Source organism: Dicentrarchus labrax, unplaced genomic scaffold, assembly GCF_905237075.1.
Source record: "Dicentrarchus labrax unplaced genomic scaffold, dlabrax2021, whole genome shotgun sequence".
NCBI classification, from domain to species: Eukaryota; Metazoa; Chordata; class Actinopteri; family Moronidae; genus Dicentrarchus; species Dicentrarchus labrax.
Genome location: NW_026136721.1, coordinates 32,508,227 through 32,533,349, shown reverse-complemented (window position 1 = coordinate 32,533,349; position 25,123 = coordinate 32,508,227). Strand labels below are relative to the sequence as shown.

The following is a 25,123-nucleotide window of genomic DNA, read 5'->3' as shown; positions in this document are numbered from 1 at the left end:
AAAAGTACACATGGTCAATTATAAAACGATTTCACCATTGGTACCTGCAGCACTGTTGTAGAGGAGCCAAGATAGAAGGCTCATCTTTGGAGTGACGCCCAAATCTGCAGTCAGAACAGACCCAGGGTCAGTCAAGACATATTACGATTTAATTTCACAATTCAGGAACTACTAAGAAAAACTATATTAACATAGAGACACACACTAACACACCAGCAATACTCACGCCCTCCCGTTGTCAAGGTGGAGTAGGAAAGTATTATTGCCAAACTTCTCAAAGGTTTCATAATGGTGACGGTCCATGTTACCTAGAGGAGAAAAAGTAAAGTTCGTACAGTTGTCAATAAAGTTCACAACACCTCTGCAGGAGCAAATATCCTGTGACACAGTGCAAGATAGATAGATCTTAGATATACATAAACATTTTAACAGCTTTTAAAAGAACTTGAAACCAAACACAAGACCAGCTGCAAACCAGCTGATATAGAAGTGTATGACACAGTGTGTCAGTATATCATGACATCACAGTTGGCTGTGGTTACGGGTGCACAAGACCACACCCAACAGTGATGCCAGGTGGACCATACAAAATGCTATAAATTGCCATTATGACATATAAAGATTTTAATGAAAATCAAAAATTCAAAACATCACAAAACATTAAGTATAAAGAGACATTACAGAGCAATAGAAAGTCATCACGTAAACAGTAGTCTTATGAGAAATACATTTACAAGACTCTTTTATCAATCCAGAATTATTAATTAAGTAAAAGTGTCTAACTGCATTGCATTTGAACAGTAGTCTTTTGCATCCCAGCAGGTGAAACCCGGTTGGTTTAGTCAGAGCATACTCACTAGCCTCACCCTTCTCAAACTACACAACAAAGGATTTAGCTTGGCATGTAGGGGAAATGTAGTGATAATGTTAACATCTGCCAGTCCCCAGTTTCCACACTCCCGCTCTCCATCGGGATAGAGTGGGCAGTGATAGAGTGGTAACTGTGGGGCATGGGTGACCTGGATATTGCTGGTGTCCTTTAAATGTGAGCTTTTACAAGGGAAGGTATCTTGGGTAGTATTTGTGCTCCTGTCTACAGCCTTGACACAAACAAGGGGCATGGAACATGGCTGCGGAAAGACTGTGTCCTCTAGGGCTCCTAGCTGCATATCCCATGATGCCCCTCTCAGCTCCAGGCCACACAAATACACAGCGTCAATGAGAAGTGTGGTTAGGTATGTGCTATCACTCAGAACCTGGAAGGAAGAGAACAAGTAATCATCATGAACACCTGCACATTGTTAGGTACAATAGGAAATTATTATTAATAATAATTATTATTATTATTGGGTATTTGGTATCATAACCAAATGGCCATTTTATGGTGATTTCATTCTTTGTACCCTTTACCTGAAAATGCAGGGCTATATCACTGATATTTTTGCGATTGACTTGAGCAGCCTCTCTCATCACTGCTGCCAGGAAGCCTCTAGCATTTTTGAAAGCAGATAGTCGGTAGGCACCAGGTGGATCTGAAGTGTTGTGGTGCCAGAGATAAGCACTGAGCAACTCTGCCCTCCTCTCCAAGTGAGGCAAGTCATTGAGCTTGAGGAGGGAAGCAAAGGTCGACTTGCTGTATTGACGGGGATGTTGGAGCTGTGAGAGGAGCGAGGACACTAAATCAATGACATCATCCCACTCAGCCTGGAGGAAGTCACGTAGGGGACTGTGAGAAACAGCCCCTGCATTGGTATCTGCGCTGTCATTCTTTTGTGTAAGGTAATTCTTCAGCGTCTGCAGTCTGTCTTTTGCATGGCTGTAGGCTGGCAGTGTGGAGGGCTGCTTTAGCTGGGTGCACAAACTCCTCGCTGTTCCTAGAGGAGTCTGGGAGGCCTGCAGTAATACGTTCAAATTGTGGCTATTGATTTTGATTATCTCTGCTTCCACATCTCCACTGAAGCCCAGCACACGGGGGTCATTGATGTTTGCTGAATCCTGAAGACCCTGCTCCAAAATCTGCAGTAGTCCTGACAAATCTGAAGACATGATACAAAGCGGCAATCAATAGATTGTGCTTGCACAGAATGGTTGACAAACAGAAACAGCTAGTTGGTGTTTGTAATGTTGATTTAGAAGTTCATGCAATCATGTAACTTACTCGACATAAAGGCGTCAGCTAAATATTTAAAAGGTAAAAAATCTTTGCTGATCCATTTCCTCTAATTTACTGTTGTAATTAGCTTGTAGGATATACAGTATACTATGCAAAGTACTTTACTAGCAGAATGTTGTATGGTTACCAAAGTGCCCAGGATTGTTGATAATATTTGAGAGGATTTGGGGTCCACTGCCCCAGACAGGTGACAATCGGCTGAGGTAGGTCTTAGCAACGCTCTCCACCACCTCCAAATCTGCAGAGTCTAGTACATGAGCGCCATGCACTAGATTGACTATGAATGAAAAGTACAACAAGGTCAGAGTGTAGAGTAACTGGACTAGAGTGACAGTTTTATCTGTTAATGTTGCCTCACCTGCTATATACTGCAAAGCCTTTGTGTTGTTATGGCAGAGACTAGCGATACAAATCTGTGCATCCATCAAAGCCAGGAGGTCTTCCTGACTCCTTGGAAACAAAAACAACCATCATGCACAAGCATAAACTCTTAATCCAATATGACATATTTGTAGAATGTACCTTGGTTTTAAAAAATACTGAGACATTAATTCAGGTCATTGTTGGTTGCACTCTATGGCTATGAATATGGCAGGCAAATATACATAACACCTCTGCCATATATTCATTTTCTTACCAATTGTAGATTATCCCTTGGCCTAAGTACTTATAGGTCTGTCTCTGCAGTAACACAGAGTGGAAGATTGCACAGCGGCGGAGGAGCTCCATGTTGTCTGCTGTGACACCCGGCAGTGATTGACACTGTATGAAGGACGCCACCTGTCGCAGGGAACAGCTCAGCTCCTCCTTCAGATCCCAGGGAGAGTCACAGACCAGAGGCAAGGCACACATTCGCACTGCCGCTGTTTAATGATAAATCATAATCATTACAACCTGAGTAACACAAATAGTGGTCAATGTTTTACTTGAGGCAATAAATTAGATAACTTAAGAGCAATCTTAGTTAATTCCTTCTCAACTGGTTACTTTATTATATTTACTTTATGCTCTACTTGTTCACCAATGTACTATGAGCATTGTTTGTGGAAGGTCATAATTAGACACTATATTAAGAATATTTATGACTTAGTACCAGATGGTGGTGATAGTGAAAAAGAAAGACTGGTTCTTTTCTTGGACTACAGCCATGGTGACTGACCTGAAAAGGGAGACTTGGATAAAGCAGTAATGGCAATTTAATATCTACCTGGTATGGAGCATGATGCATATTCTTGAGTTATAAACCACAATCGGGAGCATGGGTGAAGCAGGCATGGCTCCTCTGTGCAGTAGGTAGGTAGGCAGGCAAGTAAGCAGATACATAAACAGAAAGATTGGGTTGTAAGCATTTGTAAATGACGATGAATGATACAAATGCAAATGAAATGGATTTCTGATAGACCTCCTACCTCTTATAGAGGACATCAATCGACTGAGGTGAGCCACTACTTTATCATCCCATTGTTCCAACAAGTGGCAGTTGTTAAAAACCAACCAGCGGCCATCATTAACGGCTTCATCCAGCACTGAGAGAATTGCCTCTCTGTCACACTGAGCCCCAAAAGAAATGACTTTCACCTGAACCTAAAATGTATTCATGAAGAAAAACACCAATCACGGCATTGATGTACATTCATTATATCTACTAACTTGAAACAAAATGAAACAGTGTGTGTTACCTCTTTTGTTTCTGCTTCACAGTGAGCCAATTTTCTTATTAACTGAAGAGGCTGAATGCTTGTCCAATTATCTCCTCTTGGACCGGGCAATGAAAGGATGATGGGTCCTTTGTGTTTGACAAGATATTGTGAGAGGGCTTCTGGGTTCCCAGCATGAGGGCCCTCAGTCCCTGCTGTCTGTCCAGGAAGATAGAGGTGGTAGGCAGCCATAGCTTCAGCCATTCCCTCTAAGCAGTCCGGGAGGATGGTCTTCCAGAGGAGAGCCCGCTGTAGCAGGGATAGATGGGAGTGAGAGCAACAAGGAACCGCCCCTGCTACAGTGGTGGAAGGGAGGTGCAGGTACTCCTGCCACTGCATGGAGCAAGTGGAGAGAGAGGCAATCAGTCCATTGAAGACCGGGATCTTCTCCAGGCAGAGGAGCTCTGGGTGGATATGAGGGGGTATCCAGCTGGGCAGATCTCTAGTGGACTGTGATAGAGTAACTTTGGCGGCAGGATGATCTATGTCTTGAAGGCCTCTGAGAAAAGCCACCCTCTCAGCCTCAGAGCAGAGCTGGTTGTGTTGGAGCAGAGCCACAGACACCAGCAGCTTCAGAACAGAGACATGGCTTCTAATGAGACAAGGCCTGTACTGGACCAGCAGCTGGGCCACCATCCGGTTTCTCACCTCTTGTATTATGCCCTGTGGCACTTTCCCAATGGTATATGACAGTAATGGTCTGCCCTTCACAATGAAGGCCTCTTGCATAATTTGGATGAAGCCATGTAGAGAAAAGTAGTAGGCAGGGGAAAGACGGGACACGTCCTGCAGAGCCTGGTAGAGGGAAGCAGCCAGCCTCATTAATTGTCGGGGTGCAGCCAGCAGGGACTCGTGGTACTCCAGTTCTTCACTCAGCAGCTGGATCTCAACCTGCACTTTATTCATTGTTTCTTGACAAACAGCCACATGGGGTAGAAAATCAGTGTCCTGCAGCAGTGGGGTGTTAGACTGCAGGATGTAATCCATCACAGCCTCCTGAAACAAGATTGTGTGAAGTCAACTGATGATGCAGCGACAAACAACAGCAGACAACAGCAGATCAAGCTTTAGTTTGATTTGAGGGTAAAAAGCCAGTCCACATTGTCTCCATTCCAACTGCAGCCCATGTCTCCATTCCAACTGCAGCCAACGTAATAAGGTTTACATAGTCCACAGTCTAATGCAGATAATGTGGACATGCACAGCCAGACTACAGCTCATGGGCACAACCTACATTATAATATATATATATAATATTCAATTCTGGAAACTGATTAAATGATAATCAGTGACCCTGACAGATCTGATCAATAGGCAAACTGCAGACAGAATGTAGATGATGACATGGTTTACCTCCTTACAAAACTCATGAACCCTGTCAACAATATTTAAATAATAAAAGGTATTTTAGAGATCAAATAAAAAGCGGACAGTGACCGCTGCCATGGAAACAAAGACTAATGAGAGCAAGTGGTGCTGTCATCTAATCAACTGTGAGACAAACAAACTCTGATGTCAGGCAGAAATCAGGTTGTATTACAGTTGCAGTTTTCAAACACTCTTCGAAGCACACTGTACCAACAGAGAGAGTATTTGCTTGATATGACGGTAAATGGTGGTCCCGTCACCTCTTCTGTGACCAGTTTCTCCTGCAGCAACTGCTTGTCATTCTGCAGCCGCAAGTGTTGAATCAGCAGATTTTTACATTCAGACTGCAGCAGCTGTGTCAGCATCAGCTGCTGAATCTCTTCTGAGCTCAGAGAGAGGTCAACCACTTGTACCTCAGCCAAAATGGATGGATGGATCTCTAAGGAACAAAAGCAAGAATACCTAGTAAGCCACTGCTTTCAGATGAGTTAGAAGAGCTAATTTCCAAAATGTGTCCCTTTCATTACTTTCTGTTTTTAGATATCCCATGTTAGGACCTAACTCTTTATGCACAGAGTATATATATATACTATAAACAGTAAAGAACACTGTGCTGTCTTAATATTGAGTACCATTATGATCTGTGAAAAGTTATCAGTGTGCTCCTGTATTAGTTATAATTTAAGCCAATCACCAAGACAAACTGCTACACATTTATCGTACTGGGATAATGAATGAATATGAAAATCCTGCACTTCGGTTGCAATGTCAAGTAAGCGACTTTAACAGAACAGCTGTGTTAACTCTACAAGTTCTTCTTACCACTGTTAAGCAGTTGGACAGGCAGATGGGTACTAAGGAAGAGGCAGAATTCAGGGTGGGTTGGCTGAACATGTTTTAACCCTGGAAGGCAACATCCAGCAGGGCGCGCCAATCTGGCCAGAAACTGTGGACTGGGAACGGCACGTTCCATGTGAGTTACCAGGACTCTCAAACCTGAAAAACAAAATGTTTGAATGATTTTAACCCTGGAACTTAGAAATCTGCAGAGAATTTATTTTGTAATATTTTGCATTTATGTAACTTCCTCTAATTCACCTTTCTCCGCAGCCTGGTCCAGCTTGTCCAGCAGCTCTGGATCATCAGCACATACCACCATTCCACACTCCGTCTCCTCCTCAAGCTTAGCCTTCTCTCCTGCAGAGCAGACCCTTATTGTACTTTCTTTGAATGCAGTTTACAGTTAAAGTTTTCACATAGACTTTGTAGGGATTTTCTATACATAAAAGAGGCTAAAAAACTATTATATATTCTGTAGTTGCTACATGTATTTTCTAAGTACAAAGTTGTATTGCTTTTAATGCTGTTTAAAAATGTTGCTGTTTAAGTAATAAAATCACAGCAAAATACATAGTTTGGAGTTTTATAACTTTTGGCTTAATAAAATGAATTAATAATTATTTCAGTTAGTAAGCATTAGTTATTATTTCTGGGATTTAATTGACTAAAAAGCGAATTGATTAGTGGTAGCCCTAAATCACCAATTCTACAGAATATGATGTAATTATAAAAACAAGCCTAGGGTGTCAGCAGAGATGTTTTTTTTAAAAGAACCTACCTGTGATGAGCCAGTTTTGAGAGCTTATATCTAGATGTTGCTGGATGTTGGCCAGTAGAGGCCAGTGGTGAACCCAGGCATTCCTGCAGCCCCACAGCAGCAGCTTTACAACCATTCTTGCAAATGGAGCATGCCGGAAAGTACCTAACACCTGACCCAGAGGCAACTGCAGCCTCTCAGACACAAGGATTGGAAAACCAGGAAGGGGGTATGAAGGTGCAGTGTGTGTAAAGAGGGAAGTTCTGGGGTCTTTGGGGTTTATGTTGATGCTTCCTGTTTGACATAGCTCCCTCCACTTGCTCAGCAGCTCTGTGCGCGTATCAGGTCCAAAGGGGCCTAAATAAGAGATGATTGCAGCCAGGATAAGGGCATCTCCAGGTAAAGTCTGGTTATTTAATTCTGCCACCTGAAGTAAAACAAAAAAATAGAGAAAATCCTAATTGTTTAGATGAAGAATATTAAGAAATTACACCAAAGCACAAAATGAAGTGGCATGTTTAGGTGACATGCAGTATATTTGCAGATTCTGTTACCTGAGCAGCAGCCCTCCAGTCTCTGACATGTGTCTCCAACTGTCCTGTAGCTGTAGTAGTATCTTTTTCTGAGCTTTCAGCTATGTGCAGCCCCAGCAGTTGCTCCTCCAGTTCTTTTTGTACCAACTGCAGCTGAAGCTTGACATCCTCTAGATGATGGTATGCATCCTCCTTGTGTTGCTTGACCAGGTGTAGCTGACCTCTTGCCTCTTTGGCCAGCTCCTCCAATTGCTGTTTGACCCACAGTTGATGTTGCACACAGCAGCACTCATACACAGCCTGGACCCATCGACACAGGGACTCACAGGCCTTGCTCACCTCTCGCACAGACTCTGGCACAAAATGGGGACTGTGAACTATCTGACCGAGCTTCTGTAGTTGTTCATTTGTCAGAGCGTAGCGATCAAAAAATTCCAACTCCTGGGGAGATATTAGAAAGAAAGAAACAGCCTCTTATGCCGCTGTATCCCATTACTAAACCAATGCTGACCATAAACATTTGTAGGACACCACTATACTGTTTTTATTATTAAAAGAGGTATTTTTCAATATAACACAAACCTGGAAAAAGTTGGGTTGTCCAAGAAGTTGTTTAGCACTCTCCCAACCTGTGGGACAATTAAACAGCAAACAAATGGCATCCATGATTTTCACCACTCCATCAGGTGGATCTCTGTAATGGCGCACCTCCTCTAGGTCAGATGGATTCAGACAATTAATAATCTTCAGGGCTGACAGGTACACAGGTTTCGCCTGGAATAAAAAAGTTTACAGTTAATTTTCTATGACACTTCTATTAAATGTTCTAAATTGTTCTAAGGGATTTGACTGCCCAATATCTAAACAGCCTAAGGTATATGGTGAATGTGATCTGTTCAAAAATGTTTTGGGCTTCTTCTGAGTATATGTAATATTATTTGCATGACTCTGGATGCAGATTTTAATAAAACAGGAAATCTGTTTACCTCTTTCTGAGCGTTATTTATCTGCTCTTCCAGATGATACAGCTTGTTCTCCTCTACTACACACGCGTCCTGGGCTTCCTCGAGCACGCTTCTCTGGTAATCTACAGTGCTGAGGAGCTTTTTCTCATACTGCAGGATGGACAGGAGATGAAGATTTAGAGTATAGATGATATATATATATATACATATATATACATTACTGTTAAGAGTTTCTCAGGTTGAAATTAATAAACAATATTTTCCCTGGTGCATCTGGTGTTCTTAAGCCTCCATAAGCCTCTTAAGTGTCCTGGATATATTGCTGACAGGGTTGTTTAAATCATTTTTGACTATGGTGAAAAATAACCTCTTGTGGAATAGAAAATGTGGAAGTCAATACTGCTGCAACCTTATACAGAATATTGATCCCACTTGAACTGCATGTGCTGAATTGCTCTACATTACCTGCTGTGTCTCAGCAACCTTCTTTTGCAGTCTTATTAAGTGCTGTTTATACTTCTCAGCTGTGTTGTTCATGACATCCAAATTAGACAGAAGAGTGGCAACTCTGAAAAAATACAATAGTTACTGTAGAGCAGCATGAGTATTTCTGTTTTGTTTAAAAAGAAAACATAATAGGGAGTCAAGAAAAAAATAATTTAGACCTATACAGTTTACTGCAATTAATTAAATAGCTCTGCAACAAATTCTACCTTTGTGAAGATAAGTATGCTTAATTCTCGTAGCAGCTGTCTCACTGGATTAAATTAACATTGTCAGTGTACCTTTTATTTTTTGTTCTTTGTAAGTACAATTTAGGGTCACATCATATGAAGCTTGCTCACGGTAGTATATTCACAAATGTATTGGTTTGTGGACAGCAGCACATTAAATACATGGAGTCACAGAGAAAAAGAAAAAAAGATTCTACCCACCTACTGGTTTAAGAAAAAATACCTGTTAGCTTGGCTCTGCCTTTGCTTGTGCAGATGGTTGTAGAGGTAATCAAAGAGGGCAATGAACTCCACGTAAGTCTGAGGGCTGAAAGGCTGAGCTCTTAGAAGGACAGAAGCATACTGACATGCAGATTGATGGATTCCTGCCATAGCCACAGGCAGGCTGGCCTCTGAACCTTCTTTCTCCACTAAGTAAAAAGAAAAGGAAAAATGTGTCTATCTGCAGCCTTGAACTGCAATTAAAAAGCAGTAACAATGAACTTACTTTGGTGGTTTGACTCACTTTTGTAGGGACTGGCTTTGAGGCATTGAGCAGCAACTCCCACTAAAGACTGGTTGTACCAAGGCTGGTAAACCTCCACGCAGCAACTGAAGCGCATGGCCTTGGTTAGTTGTGCCTACATCACAAAGAATAAAAAGTCATCCATTTAGATCTACTAAAAAAATTACATTAGAAATCTAACATAATTCATGGCACAACCTGCAATTAGTAAAGACAGCCCTTTCCACCCCAAATATCACATCAGAGTAGATTTCATGTGGTCTGCATTGAAGTTAGTCTATACTCAAGAACATGGGCTATAATTTGAATGTGGACCTTAATGACTCAACTGTGATGCGACAGTCGGGGTACAGCTGTAAAAGCACATGCTTAGGAGGCTGTGGCTGGGCAGATTTCTCCACCTTGCTGGTCTGAAAAGTGCAGTTTTGCCTTTTTATGGAATACAGGTACAAAGGTTGAATGACAAGTGTTGTAATAAAAAGAAAATACTTATTTACATTCCATCCATGGGTTGTATTGTTGGCAGGTATCTTACTGCTGTCTGGCATGGTGAAGGGAAGCAACAGGAACACATGTACATTTTTGTGGATTTGGCTCAAGTACCTTTGTTAAAAGAAACAGAACAAATATGGTTTACAATCTACTCACATTTTCTTTTTCAAACATTTACCGTAAATAGTCAGACGTTTCCTCTATAATCCCATATTGTAAATGATGTTACATCACCATCATCATCAGTACAATTACAATATAAGTATTGTAGTGATGAATGTCTATATTACAAGAACATTAGCATTACATTTGTGCACATATTGTTATTGCCTTACATTTATATATAGTTGTCATTTTCTTGATGTTATGTGCCTTTTTTACAGATCTCTTTAAATTGTAAAGCACTTTGGTCTACTCCGCTTGTATTAAATGTGCTATATAAATAAACTTGATTTGATTATATTCCCTTTAGACTAAATGTAATTCTAGGCCTAATCTTTCAATTACACAATGTAATGCAGTTAAGTGAAATTGACTACCAGTTATCTCCAAGGCCTAAACAATGTGACAAACTAGAATGAGGACTAATAGATTAATTAGGTATTGTCTTCTTACTTCTCAAACATCCAACTGTCCAAAAGGTATTTTCTTGAATTCTTCACAGCAGTCACTCTGGAAACAAGGTTTCTCAACTCCTCCTCTGTGTAGAGCCCTGGGTAGGTTCTGTGAGCCATCGTCACCAATAGTTCTTCTCTGACAGACTGGCTAATTCCTTCATGGGCCAGTATGATGACATTAACTCCATCCACTCTAGTTTGATTCCTGGCCTCTTTTAGGATTTCATGCAACTTGTTCTCATTACCAGGATGTACCTCCATCAACTGGTAGCCTGTCACAAAAGCAGCTAAACGCACAGTGGTTTTACGGCCTGTGCCTCTGTCTGACGCAATCAGCACTCCGTGACCCCCAGGTATGAGCAACGCCCTGAGAATATGTAAGAGCTGATTTACCCCCTGTCTGTGTACAAAGTATCTGGTTGTAATGTCGTAGTAATGATCAACTTTCTCTTCATCTTTTTTGTCAGTGAGTGCACACAGCTCCTGCAGTAGTACATCAATGTCTCGGTCCTGATAAGAACTGCTACATCTAAAATTGTTTTGCTGATTCATTGACTTCAGGGCCTCAGACAGTTCAGGACCATAAACAAACTTAGCCATCACACCCTCCATGTGCTGAAGAATCTGGGGTTGCAGAGGTTGAGTTTTTAGGCTTGCCTCTTCTGAGCGATTGTCTTCAGACAGAAGGGAAATCTCAGTCAAAGTATGGCCTTTCTTCAGGTCTGACTGGTCAGTTGTGTTTGGCTCTTGAGGCAGATTTAGTGTATCTAGACTCTGACCTATTAGTGTGGGAATAGCAAGGCTTGGGACAATGGGTGGGTCATCTTCACCAACAGGCTCAGTTTTATCAACCAAACGAATTCCATAGTGTGTTGTTGCTATCTTGGCTATGAGTGACATAAGAGTTTTGCTTTCATTCTCTGAGCAAAACCTATCACTGAAAGTACGCATGCATTCATGCATCCAGAGATGTACTATGTTAAGAACTAATGTTTCAGGCCCTGGCAGGACTGGACCAAATCCTGGTAGTGAATTCTCCTTTTTCTGCATTTCCCCTGTGTTTGGGATGTTAGGCTGCCACAAACACATCCCGCAAAACACTTTCTGAAGGTCATGGTGGGAAAATATAAAATGGGGCCGGTGCACAGTAGGCTGGAATTGGTCACATACTGCGTGATACAGACTTCTAGTTGCAGTGATGATACAAGATGCCATGTCTTCACCACTCTGCTTTAGTGGCATATCTTTGAGCCAGATTTTTAACTGAGGAGAATGGATTGACAATATAATGTCCATTGATAGGCTAGGGAGCACAAAGATGGAGAACAGGCGTGAGAGCCTGCAGGATATCACATTACTGTGATAATTGCCCAATCCAAAGACACAACAGGTGGCCATGTAGCTGATGGTTCCAGAACTCAATAACTTGAAGTTGTAGTTATCAAATGTTAGAATCTCTCCCTTTGAAATACTCTGGCGCAGTGTCTCTAGAGCTGCTGACGTCTTCCCATAGACATCTATCAACAGGAAGACAGAAATATTGACCTTAAATTTTCACATGGTACAAATATGTAGTATTAGTTCTCTATAAGCTACATTTTTTTACTCACCACAGGGGGCTTCATGCAAATCATCCACAAAAAGAAGCAGTCGCGGCTGTTTTGTCTTTGAGTCTTTACAGTTCTTCTGGCAGCTGATGTTATTTAGTATAAGGCGCAACTCTCTGGAGCACAGGAGTGGACTCGCTGGTAGGCTAATATGTGGCTTGTCAAAACTCAGCAAAGCTTTGCACAGGGTGGTTTTTCCAGAACCAGGCTCCCCTGCGAGCAATACTGGCTGGTTTGCCTCCAACATTAGATTCAGGAGATAGGTATATGTCTTGTACTATGTAAACAGATTTAAAACACATGTTAGTTACAATGTATGCAGTGATCATTGAATTTATGTACTTTCACTATATTAGACAGAATGTTCAGGACAAACCTTGGGAGTGATGGAATTTGTCAACAGTGTGTTCCTGGAGCATATCTTGCTGTCTATGTTCAAGAAGTGTTCAAACACATTCTCTGCATCAGGAACCACAATTTTGTACCGGCAAGTAAACAGCACTTGACAGGCTAGTGAGTTGAACTGTGGCCAGTGGCTGAAGTAAAAAACATAAAATATATGATTCAAATAAGTGACCGATATTTATTTAGGCTGCTTTCTGTAAATACTCTGTGATTAGATATGTTAATAGCAATAGTATAAATACTAAATATTTGCATAAATATATGTGACTAAAATTTCCATAAAGATGATCTTACCGAGGATGCAGATGTCCACTAAATCCCCAAATATAAGCCACCAGAAAAAGGTTCCTGGCCAGCAGCTCTTGTTTAGTATGGGGTTCTGAGCCTGTTGTGCCAGTTCTGTATAGAGGTATATCTGGTAGGAGAAAAAGTGATACAGTACTGATAAAAGAAAAATCATTACCTTAACTAGTCTGTATGTTCACAAAGTTCATGCATAATGATTATACCTCTTTTGTCTATTTGTGGTGTTGCCTCGGCTTTTTCCATTTCCCTCCCAAAATGTTGTAGGAGGGCACGTAGGATCCGAACAAATGACATGATTTCTTGCAGTCCATGCAGTTTTCTAAATGATTCTCCTTCATTGTGTATTGCAGAGGTCAAAGTCTTTTCCCTGAGCAAACTTAGAGTGCTGGAGAAAAGATCTTCAGCCAGACGATTCCACATTTTCAAGGTGCCTTGATCCAGTTTGTGTTCAAAAGAGAGAGCATCCATTTCACTCTTCCACAAAGACTTCCACAGATCAGTACCTGTGAAATAAACAAGGCTGCAACGGGTCACTGCAGAGGGACTTGCATCACGGAGGTCAGTGGTTTCCATAAGCAGTTTAAGGTGTGATTGGGATGGCAGTGTTTCACCTGATGACAGGCACAGAAATGGGTCCTCAGGACTGCAAAGTGTGGTTAAATAATCTAACCAGCCAGGCTGCCCCAGAGGCTTCCCATCCATTACTAACCATTTCACTATTGGTGCCTGATTACTTTTTTTGTTGCAGATGGTAGAACTTGTTTGTTCACGTCGTTCTAAATCCCTCAGCACCTTTGTAACAGCTCCATCTTGCCATCCTCTCTTTTCACAGAAGCAGCCAAATATCTCTTCATGGGACATGGCATTAGGAAATAAGACCACAGTGTCAACAGAGTTCCAGGTTGAAGCAGAGGTCAGTGGCTCTACCTTTGGGGTATCTCCTTCAGTCATATTGTCACTTTCAAACACATATTCCATTGCCCTGGCAGCCAAACGATTAAGGGCTCCAGCTAAAGCACAGTAACAGGTTGTTTTTCCACTACCTGAGGGGCCTATAAGCATAACTGCCTGAGATAATTTCATGGTCTGGTAGAGTGTAAGGGCCTTGCAAATTAGTTCGGAGTCGGAGTGAAGCCATTTTCTTTGTAATTCTTCTGTAACTGCATCATTTAGTTGGTTCTTTTCTGCATCCTCTATGTATTGTTGGAAAAGAGGAAACTGGCAGGCTATAGGGAATGTTTCTTTGAAAATGATGTAGAACTGTGAGGCTTTCTTGTTTTCATGAAGAACAGGTACTAAGACAGAAAGAATCGCTTTGACAATGGCTGTCTCCTCCATTAATCCCTGTATAACTGACAAATGAGAACTGCGTAACATGGAAGGCTTTTCAGTTTCCTTTCTATCCTTCTCAGTAACTCTGGAAGTCACATTTTGTGAAGACGTAAGATCAGTTTGTTCTGTAGCCAATCCTATAGCTTCATCTGAAATTTTCCGTTGCCTTACACTTTGCTGAAAGTGTAGTCCAGAGGCGGAGATGATCTTTTGCAAGACAACAAGATAGCAGCTCTGGTCATCAGCGATGAACTCAGGCAGACAGAGGGAATCCTTGGCCAGGCTGATGAGGGACACCAGTTGTCGACTTAAAGACAGGGCTTCTGAGAAACCAATGGAAGCCAGCATTACTTCTGCAATGATCCTGTAATCTGGATGGGTTAACGCAATGGGTCTGGTTGCACATCGCAGACTTTCTGGGACCTCAGATGTGTATCCCTTCGATGAGATGAGAACACATCCATAGCTCAGGCTGGCACTAAAGCTTTTACCTGCAAATACCATATGGCATTCTAAATCAGCAAAGTTTTTGTAACCCATGACCCCATCAGCAGTCCTGTTCTTTGGATCCTCATTCACTCTTTGATTCTTATTTCTCGTTAACCCAGAGAAAGATTGGTGAATGTCTACTAGATGTTGTCCCAGTAATGACAGGACCCCTTGTGTTAGTAAGTCCCCAGAGTCAAGCAGAAGCCATGCTCCAGTCTGGAGGGCGCCCAACAGCATCCGCAGAACAACACTGGGTCTCGTGGTTGGACAACACTGTATATTGACAACCTGACGCCCCAGCGCTTTTCCTAACTGGACCACAGTCTTTTTTTTCCCAGACATGCAAGGTCCACTCACAAACCCACATCTGTAACTTGTCAGAGCAAGGAGAATCCCCAGTATTGCCCGATCTGTAGACTGAGTATGCACCATCCCCCAATCTTCTGGACCGAAATACTCATAATCATATTGGAGTCGATGACCAAAAACATCCACATAACATGTTGGATCACCATGTCCATTTAGACTGCAGTCTTCTAAGTTTATGTGATACTTCATCAAACTTAGCCACTCAAAAGATGACTCCAGAGGTACATACTGTACCTCCATGAGTCTAGATAGCTGCTGTGCATGATTCATTGTAAGTTCCACTAAAGCACGCAGACACATCATAGTATACTTAGGAACCAGAGATTCCCTTTTAGCCCCTGTGACTCCATCCCTAATGGAATGTCCAAGGTTTTTCAGTTTTGCAGAGTTGTATGCCTTTATGTTTCTCAACTTTACTGGGCTTGATTCTTGGAAAGCTTGTAGCAAAACCTTGCACCAAACTGCCTCCTCGGCCACCAGGAGACACTGAAGAGGATATTCACACAACAGATCCAGCACAGGGAGTGCACTTTTCCTCCCATCAGCAATTTGGCACCGGATGTCTCCAATGTTCTTATCACATGCCAAATCTTGACTGCATGGTTCAAGTTGGTTTCGCACAACAGCACATTGTTTCATGAGCTGTACCATGGTCAACTTGAATTGTTTCTCGAAGACACAAAGCCAAACCAAGGAATTGAGATTTGGGTCCAATGGAGACAGAAAGGTAATGTGCTCCTGGAGGCTGCCAAAAAAACCCAGCACCTTCATCTCTCTGTGGCTTTGAGATGCAGGCCCGCAGCTCTTTACATCTCTTGCATTAGATGGTGTTTCAGAATCCATCTCAAGCCAACGTACCCCTTTAAAGCATTTGCGTACAAAGGGTTGCAGTGTGTAAGGCGTTGCGCAAAAGGAGAGTAGTTGTATCACTTCCCTGTCACTCAAGAACCAGAGTCTTGGAAACTGTTCACAGATGGTGTCCAGGAGATGCACCATTTGGTTGGAAATACCATCCATTGTAGACAGACCATCAATGAGAATCTGGCAAAGGCCATTGCCATGGAATCTGCCATTTGTCTTCTTGGCATGAACAAAGTTCAACACATGAGGGTCAGTTGATACAGAATGCATCATTTCCCTAAATGTCTGATCAACTGGTTGGAATTGATCCAGCTATGAAAAAATAGAAAAACATGATCAACATATGTCTGAAATGTAAACTGAAATTGGTAAAACTAAAAATTTACCAATTACATAGCCCTGAAAAAATGAGATATGTTTGATTTGTGATAACACAGAAACGTACCAGATCCACCTTTTGAACATTAAAGGTTTCATGGAATATCTTGGACAGAAAGGCCCATCTTTCCTGGTATCTTTCAAATAAATTAAGTTGCTTCTCTATTAACATAGAAAGGAAATAAAAATAAAAAATAAAAAACAATACAATGTTCTTACTGTATTTCAAAATCTTTATTTTTTGGGGAATATTCAACTTACCAAGATCTTGTAGTGATTGCACCCAATCCTCCATCTGCAGCCTGAACTCAACACTGTGTGGGGATTTCAACATGGTGGACAAAGTCATCAAATCGTTCTCTATCTCAGCAAAGTGTATTTCCAGACCTGAGAAAATACATGGCACACCTCAGAAATTTGTAATCAGAAAATTGATTTAACACATCTCCCCCAAGCAATGGAGCCAAAGTATTAACTGCATACAGTGACTACAACAATGATTATATCTGTATTATTCATTTGCTAGAATATTATTCAATCTCACCAGTGATGGTCAATCTTGCATTATTACAGGAATGTTGATTGCCAGTTTTGAGATTTGAAAAGGTGCCCTGTGTGGGCTTCTCTGTCTCTGTTAGTCCATGTTGTGGCTCACAATGCTGCCAAACAGGGAGAGTGAATCTAACAAGCTGGAAGAGTCTGGCTTCCCATCCCTGCTGAAGCTTCTTGAAGGTCTGCTCCATGTTAAGCTCTGCTTGTGCATCCCTGCATATCTGGCAGAGTAAAAGGTACCATAAACAGTAAGTATACTGTGTTAATGACATTTAAGGATAGTTTGTTGTTTAATGAGCTGGTTCCCACCAGTAAATATGTCAACCCCCTTCGTGTCTTGATTTTAGTAGCACTGCCAATATATGCTCAATATGTAAGATCTCCCCTGCTCTCACCTTGCTAATAAGGTTCTGATGAGTTTCAAGTTGTATAGACATCAGTTCAGCAACAGTCACCTTCTTCTCTGGGATATACAATAGGCCCATTTCTGTCAGATGAAATGTAATTTGATCATTTCATATATGCTGTGGTTATATGCAGGTGTTATATATGTAATATGGGCACATTGTCTGACCTTCGAAAATAACTCTCCAGTGTTTATCTTTGAGTGTGGGGCTCTGCAGCTTAGCCATGATTGCAAGCTGATGGCTTAAGCTTTCCAGGATTCCCAAAGTCTCCTGCAGCACAGCATCATGGGTAGGTATGATATCTGTTAGAGATAGAGCTTGCTCCTTCCACTTGGCAATTTTTCCTTGAGCTTGTGACACCACAACCTGACAAAAAAAAGATTTGTTGGTTTAAATCACATATGGTATTAACTTTGTTTTTTGTAATCAAACAGAACAAAATATTATTACTTTTACAACTCAGAATGATATCTAAGTAGAGCTTAGCATTTCTGAGAAGAATGGGATTTCCAGTACTCTTGGTTTTAAAATCAGACTATTTCTCTCCAAAGAAATAAAAGAAGGTAATCAATGAAGGAGAGAGCAAATTCAAGTTTTAGTAACGTTTAAACAGATTACTTATACATTTGTCTTCACCATGAATGCATACAAATGATTACATTTTTTTTTACCAAACATATTATTAAGCAGAGAGACATTATTTTGACATGTTACCTCACTGAAAAGCAGCTGTTTCCATTCTTCCATCCATGTTGTGTAAATTGCTACTAGCTCCCACAACTCTTTACGGGCTTTTACCTTCTGGACATATGTTGTCAAAATGGTCAAATCCATTGGATGCTCTAATGGGAGGCAGTAAAACACAACAGTCTGATAGGATCAGGGTTACTACGTAATATGAGAACAGTTTAGTTGTTATAAGACCAAAACCACCAAAAGTTATTTTTGCTGTTATTAAACTTCATTCTTCTTCTTTTTTCTTGTTTAACACACATGCTTAATCTACCAGTGGTTAAAAACAAAAGTACAATATCAAAAGTACTTTTTCCAAGTATAGAGGAAAGGAAGGAAATCATTTATATCCATAATTTGTACAATCTCACCTTGCAGGTTTTGACTGTTCTCACTAAGTTGTTCCAACTTTGCATTGAGACTGTCCACATGTGCACACATGTGGTTCAGTGTGGACACCATCTCTTTTGGATTCTGGGTTGGGTCAAGGAAGGGTCCAGATGTAATTTTACAGACCATATTTTTAAGGTCATGAACCAAAAATGAGAACATTGAGTCCAGTGCATTAGCCATTGAAGGAAGACGGCGACACACAATGCTATCTGCTTGCTTCAAGAGGGGAATAAAGCTGTCCAACATGTTCAGCATCTAAATATAGAACACAAACAGAAGCAAACACACAATGCAGTGTAAAAAAAAAAGCTTTTACGAGTATATGTGGTTATTAATGGCATGATTTTCACTTTTATGCTGCAGACCTTTTCTTCCAAAGTCACCTCCTGTTCTGTCATCTTCCTGTAGTTCATGCAAATAATGTCCTGGAGGGAGTGAATGTACTCCGAACGTTTCTGCATGTCCGCCAACATTTTCACAGACTCCCTCAACTGAAGACAGATTTTGCATTTTTTAAATTAATTTTACAAGTTTATAATGACTAAAAAACATTTTCATATATTGATGTTGTAAATATTCATTCAATGTTGACATGTTATAAAATATGCTATAAATATGTGAGATGACTAAGAGAAGCAGTGCCTACAGATTGAATAAGAAATATTATAAACCTTTACTCTGACTTTAAACTGCATTTTGAAAGGGTTTACCAACTCATCATCACAAAAGTTCACTGGAGTACTTGCTCATGTCAGTATACACTACTGCACGCACAACAGCACTGAAAACCTTAATGCACTATGCACCACCTGATCATTCTTGGATAATGGGATCTAAATTCAGAACACATTTGCTCTGACAAGACAGAGCCCCTGGGATGAATAATTCAATTAAAGTGAATATGTGACCAAAAGAGAAGTCTCAGAGGATCTGAATCTTCCATTTACCAACCTTGTAAAGGTAACACAGGGAAACCTAGGGTATTGTACTTTTATAAGATCTTTTTTTTACACTTTTTCCTTTCACATAACCAGTAATCTATTTCTCTATATGTGTTTCCCCTTTTCTACTTTTATTTTTCATGCCAGTATGTAAAGTTGAAAGAGTTTCTGTACCGTAAAAGCATATTTTGAGAGGTCATGTAAGTCATGGGGTTTCGTCTTGAGTTCAGCAGTAGCCCTCTCCATGTCTGATATGACGCTTTCTGAGTGCAGCTTTATCTGCTCAACAAGCTGCTCTAGCACTTCCTCCTCAATGACCCTGAGCTGTTGCCCTTAAAAAACAAAGGTTAAAGAGTATTACAGGATTCTGCATAAAGAAAAAGTAACCAATCAACTAACCATACACTTTAATATTTTACAAAAACATGGGGATATAACTAATCATTTATTTTAGAAAACATTGTTTTATTATTCATTCCTGATTTGGGGCAATGCTGATCTGAATGGTTCTTGAATAGGAATCTGTGTTTTAGAGAGGTGATTTAGTTACTTTAGGGCAGACATACCTATGCTTTCTTTTATTCTGGTGCACTGGATGGTGAACAGTTGTTTGGAGGTAGAGATTGAAGAGGGGACTGTGTAGATTCTTTCAGTCCAGTGGCGTACCTTCTTTATGTGTTCCTCATACAGTAAAGCAGGCTGACCTTTCATGAATTCCAAAGAGGCTCGGCTCCATTGACGAATGAACAAATGGATGTCCATCAACCATGAGTAGCTCTCACACAGCTGCTGGATTTCTAGTTCAGCTTCCTGTACAAAGAACAGTGAGAATTAAGAAAAACACATGAGCAGGTGTGCAAACTACTGATTATGCATTAACAGTGGCTAGTACTTGATTTGAAAATGAAAGTCGTACCCGCATGATCTTAGCATGCTCTCTCTCAACTTGTTTTGTAACATCATTGATGCTGATCTGCCACTCCAGTTGCCTCTTGGGGAGGGGATAGTAGCACCCATGCAGCCGGTTGCCCTGCACCATTAGCAAGGTTGCTTTAGGCAGCACCAGCCAGCGGGATGACAAATCTCCAAACAATTGGCAACAATAAAACTTTCTGTGACCAGTCATTCCATCATTGTTCTTTTTCTCCCCTGGCAATTAAGAGACATGGACATTGAAAATAATCAGGCTTCCAACTGTTAATAAAACAACAAAACATACATAGTTAACATAGTTAACACTTGGATCAGCAGAAGTTCAAATCAAGTGAAACCAGAACAGTGAAATCTGAAGACCAGTAACAACTTGAATACAAATAGACGTACCTGCAACATTAGGAGGTTCAATACAACCAAAGTCAGGGGTTAAATCCTGAGCAAAATCTGAGCTGAAGACATTGTTGCTGATCTCTAGGAATAATCCACAAGTGTCACACATCTACCAGAGAAGAAAGGTGTTATAAGGGTGGTGATAAATTCATGATCAAAATGCTGTTCAAAATTACAAAAACAGTTCTTCAATGAACACCATGAAGATAACATATTAACTATAATGAAAGTATTAATCCTAAATAAGTGTTGTATTTGTCTTCCTGAACCATTTTTCTGTTTATAACATGCTCAGATTATGAAATTAAATACTATGTTCTAATTTATTTTTACCATTACTAAAACAAATATAAGACACATTTCAAGTAACATTAATGCTGTCCAGTGCTCACACATGTGTAAATTACCTGAATTATAGAGTCACCAACAGTCAGGAGTGCTTCACTCACTGCTTCTTGGAAAAGATGTACTGGTGGGTCCACAGTCAACTGACTACTGGCACTGAAACACAGCTCAGTGTGGAAGAGACAACGCTGCTGAGATTTCTTCCTCTAACAAACAAAAATAAATCATACATTATCAATACAGCATTCATTTCACATATGATTAAATATGAATTCAATTCTGTGGTGAATGTTAATGTTATTTTTAGTTAGGCAGCAAGAGGACCACCTTCAAAACATTGTTGAGAAAAGAAATGGCATCTTTTCGACTGATTGTGACGAGACTCTGCACAATCATTTGATTGATGAGAGCAGCAAAGTTGCCCAATTTCTGCAAGACGCTTTCAGACCGAGCCAACTCTTTCTTCAGCTCCTGCTGGTGAGTCAGATGGAGGTGAATGGGTTCATAGGTTTCATTTAGCTTTTTTGCATATTCCATGTGCAGCTGCAATTCCTGGTGTGCCTTGTAGCTGCCTTCTTTCACCTGGGGATGAAATAACATCACTGCAATAAAAGAAATATACAGATAAAGCTCTACAGTATTACGTTTTTAATAACATGCTTCCTAAAAAACTGACCCTGTGCCAATCTATTCCAGAAATAAACAGGCTTCTTTCTGAGATTAAACTGTACTTTCTTTTTATTTTTTGCTATTCTTCACACCTTAAGACAGGTTTAAGTTTGTCATTGTTTTGTTTTATGTCAGAAAAACAACTGAGGTACCCCATTAAGGATGGCAGCACGATACTGTGATAACTTCTTCAATATCTGCAGATACTCTTGATTCATGGTTATCAGTACATTCTTGAATTCCTGCAATGTGTAGGTTTCAGCCTCTTCCTGGGGCAGCCGGTGTGTCCCTTTCAGTTCTTCAATTATTCTGTAAAAATACAATATCATTACCGGGTAATCTGAGTAACTAGTGATAAAGGTCCAGTGTGTAACATTTAAGAGGATTTGTTGGCAGAAATGGAATATAATATTCATAGGTATGTTTTCATTAATGTGTAATCACCTCGATACAGGAATTATTGTGTTTTTGATAACTCAGAATGAGCTGTTTTTATCTACAGATGCCGTGGGTCACCTTCCATTGCGTCTGCCATGTTGACCCATCATGTTTCTACAGTAGCTCAGCCTGTTGACATTACCAGGTCGTCAAATACAGACGGGAGCAATGTTGCAATTTGCAACTTTACTTCATGCTAGATGCCACTAAATCCTACACACTGGTCCTTGAAAGCTTAACACAAGTCCCATCTAACAGTTTATGGTCTAATAGCTCATGAAATATTACATCAGAATAAACAATTGAATTTATACTGAATGATTTGTACGTCAATGTGACTCACCTGGTGAACAGAAAAAGAGCATTTCTGAACTGAGGTACAGCTATAACCAGCATATCCTGCAGATCCTTACACTTGCGCTTAAAAATGACTTTGCGCACACCTCTATGCCACCTGGCACAGAAAAAAACACCAAGCATATAAAGTATGAAGATAAAATAAAAGAAGACATAGAAAGCTATCACAGCTTACACATACTTACCACGTGAATGCTTTCCGCTGTCTAAAGTCCCTGAAAAACGGGATCTCCTGCAAAGCTGTCCACAACACAGACTCTCTGTACCACTCTGCCAGACTTACAAGTCCACCATAACCCCTTGCTGTCACATGTAGTACAGTATTAGGGGAGAAGATGTAGTGCTCAGAACCAGCTTCACTGGGAGGGACCACTCGCAGGTCATAGGGTCTAAAAAAAAGGCAGACATATCACTTTGCATTCATAGTTTTAATTGTGTACATTCCAGCAGAATACAATTACCATATAAGAACATCTATAGGGGTCTGAAATGAAAGCGTGACAGATAACCTTATTTCAGTGTACCTGTAGGAGTCCCCATCCACTTCTTTTAGGTAATAAAACTCGAAATCTCCTGGGTTTCTTTTCCTGGCAAAGATATGAACTACCTCTGTGCCTGTGAGAGGAACTTTATTTGGTTTGGTCGCGCTCCCATTTTTCACAGTTGTTATCTTCTTATCCTTACATGTTGTGACTTTTATGGATTCATCTTTCCCTGTAAGACTGCAACAATAAAAATTGAGTGTAAAACAACAGAGCACTTAATTCAGGAATCAAATAGTTTGGGGAGTAAATGCTGACAGCTAAATTTGTCAGCTCTTTATGGCACTTTGGTAAGTGAAAGAAAATCACATAACAGAGCTCCTATAATATACCTCGAAACTGGAAAATACTCATTTCTAATATAACTCATGCCTACCAAGACACACTGAATCTGATTACATATCATCAACATCACTAGATATTTCATCATACTCATTTCTTTCTGAAGTAGTGTGTGTGATACAAATATTGATTTTATGTCATACATTCATACTACTTTTCACATAAGCTGAATTAGGAATGACACCCAAAACTTAAAAAACTGTTACAGAACAAATGGGTGAATTAAAATCTACAACTCTTCTATCTACCTCTGTGCTGTAGACTCATCAGCAGTTCTGATAGGGATGTGGGTCCCTAATGCTGAGGCCATTAGTCGAGGTCCTTCTGTCCATTTTGCATCACCTATGGCTCTTCCAGGTCCTACTTGGGCTATGAGACGAGGGAGTTCCACCACTGATAGAGGCCTGTCAGAAGGGACATTTCTGAGGATGGAGGCACGACTGAACGAAGGCTTGGCCACAAAGGAGAGGGAAGGTGGCTCCCGGCAAAGTGGTGGTAAAGTCACTTCAGGTGAGTGGCCCTTTTTCTTAACCTTGGATCCAGGCCGAGTAATGTCTTTACCACAGGTCTGAGAAGCTCCATCGTGGGATCTTTTCTCTGGATTGGCAGCAAACATGCTGCTGATTTCTTTATGAATACCATAAGCAGGTTTAGGTAGCACAAACGTTCGACATTAGGCCTTTTACTCTTTCTGGAAGAAAAAAAATATATATATTATATAACTATACAATATTATTATTAATAGCTAGATAAGCAGCATTATTATCCTTCAGCTATGCCATATACCTGGCTACAAATCCTGAAAAATGTTACCATCTTGGTGTACAAATATCTTATTTAGAGATACTTTTTAGGCATTTTTTCTTCGACTGTTATTCAGCAAGCAATAAAATACAGATTGTAGGCCTTTATCTTGTTTTAACTTAAATATCTTTTTTATATGAATGACATTATACTTGATATTATATTGAAATTAGAGTTACGGGTTCCTCAATTACATTAAAGCCTAAAGTTTACTAGCAAAGCCTGCTAGTTAACGTAAGCTTACGTCACCAGCTCAAGTTAGCTCCGTAAGTAACGTTAGTAGTTAAACCAAAGACGTTACACTTGCCGCAGTTTAAACCTGTTGTACTGCATAAGTTCACATACCAAGACAATTACAAAAGCAGACAGTGATGTTTCTAAAAGTGAAATAAGTACTTTAAAACCACTAACTAGCTAACTAACCAACATAGGAACAAAACTAACTTGTGTGACTTTCTTACCTGGCTGTGAAGAAGTTGTCAGCGCAACCAGGGAGACGGCTCGTTGCCACGGCGACGGCTCGTTGCCACGGTAACCCACAGTAACTTAAGTTATAAGCTGTGGAGCTGGTCGGTCTGCCAGTTAAGGTCAAGTATGCCAGCTTTAACTGTTAAATAACCTTTACCCTTATAGCTTTTTAAAAAACAATCTTAATAGTTTAAGGTTACAGCAGACTGACTATCAGGAAATCACAGCAAATCCGAATTTTAAATTCCTCAATAACATCTCATCTGTGTTCAACGTTGTATTACTGAAAGTGTAGCTTTAGTATGTGAGCTGCCTCAGCAACAGAAAATGTTCATGTTTTTATTTTTATTTTTTTGCTTTAGGTAAGTTAAGGTTTAGA

The 25,123-nt window shown here is 40.4% G+C and overlaps 2 protein-coding genes across 3 annotated transcripts in view; both read right to left on the bottom strand.

Annotated features, from left to right (window-relative positions):
• LOC127354561 (extracellular serine/threonine protein kinase FAM20C-like) overlaps positions 1-25,123 on the bottom strand; it is a 33,267-nt gene that overhangs the window by 1,037 nt on the left and 7,107 nt on the right. The window contains exons 10-11 of the mRNA XM_051384533.1: positions 227-308; positions 45-104 (exon numbers count right to left, since the gene is read on the bottom strand). Coding sequence (XP_051240493.1) covers positions 45-104; positions 227-308 — 142 coding nt within the window. The remainder of the gene's footprint in view (positions 1-44; positions 105-226; positions 309-25,123) is intronic.
• Positions 607-24,787, bottom strand: LOC127354549 (dynein heavy chain domain-containing protein 1-like). 2 transcript variants are annotated; one of them, XM_051384513.1, is made up of 45 exons: positions 24,738-24,787; positions 23,721-24,163; positions 23,113-23,310; positions 22,774-22,977; positions 22,575-22,685; positions 21,946-22,102; positions 21,452-21,706; positions 21,187-21,330; positions 20,777-20,888; positions 20,370-20,602; positions 20,020-20,263; positions 19,628-19,785; positions 18,878-19,003; positions 18,491-18,767; positions 18,102-18,229; positions 17,555-17,753; positions 17,376-17,467; positions 16,973-17,201; positions 16,690-16,815; positions 16,496-16,590; positions 13,203-16,362; positions 12,988-13,108; positions 12,665-12,824; positions 12,292-12,565; positions 10,680-12,198; positions 10,070-10,175; positions 9,902-9,982; positions 9,573-9,687; positions 9,291-9,477; positions 8,799-8,901; positions 8,355-8,483; positions 7,951-8,142; positions 7,390-7,809; positions 6,857-7,262; positions 6,337-6,435; positions 6,061-6,234; positions 5,499-5,677; positions 3,853-4,866; positions 3,583-3,757; positions 3,381-3,455; positions 2,811-3,036; positions 2,532-2,623; positions 2,301-2,450; positions 1,411-2,036; positions 607-1,256 (listed from the first exon to the last, which is right to left on the bottom strand). In XM_051384513.1, exons 2-45 carry the CDS (start codon positions 24,086-24,088, stop codon positions 843-845), a joined length of 13,653 nt encoding a protein of 4,550 aa, XP_051240473.1. In that variant the 5' UTR covers positions 24,089-24,163; positions 24,738-24,787; the 3' UTR covers positions 607-842. The 2 variants fall into 2 exon arrangements, with proteins under 2 accessions (XP_051240473.1, XP_051240474.1); XM_051384514.1 differs by lacking the exon at positions 9,902-9,982.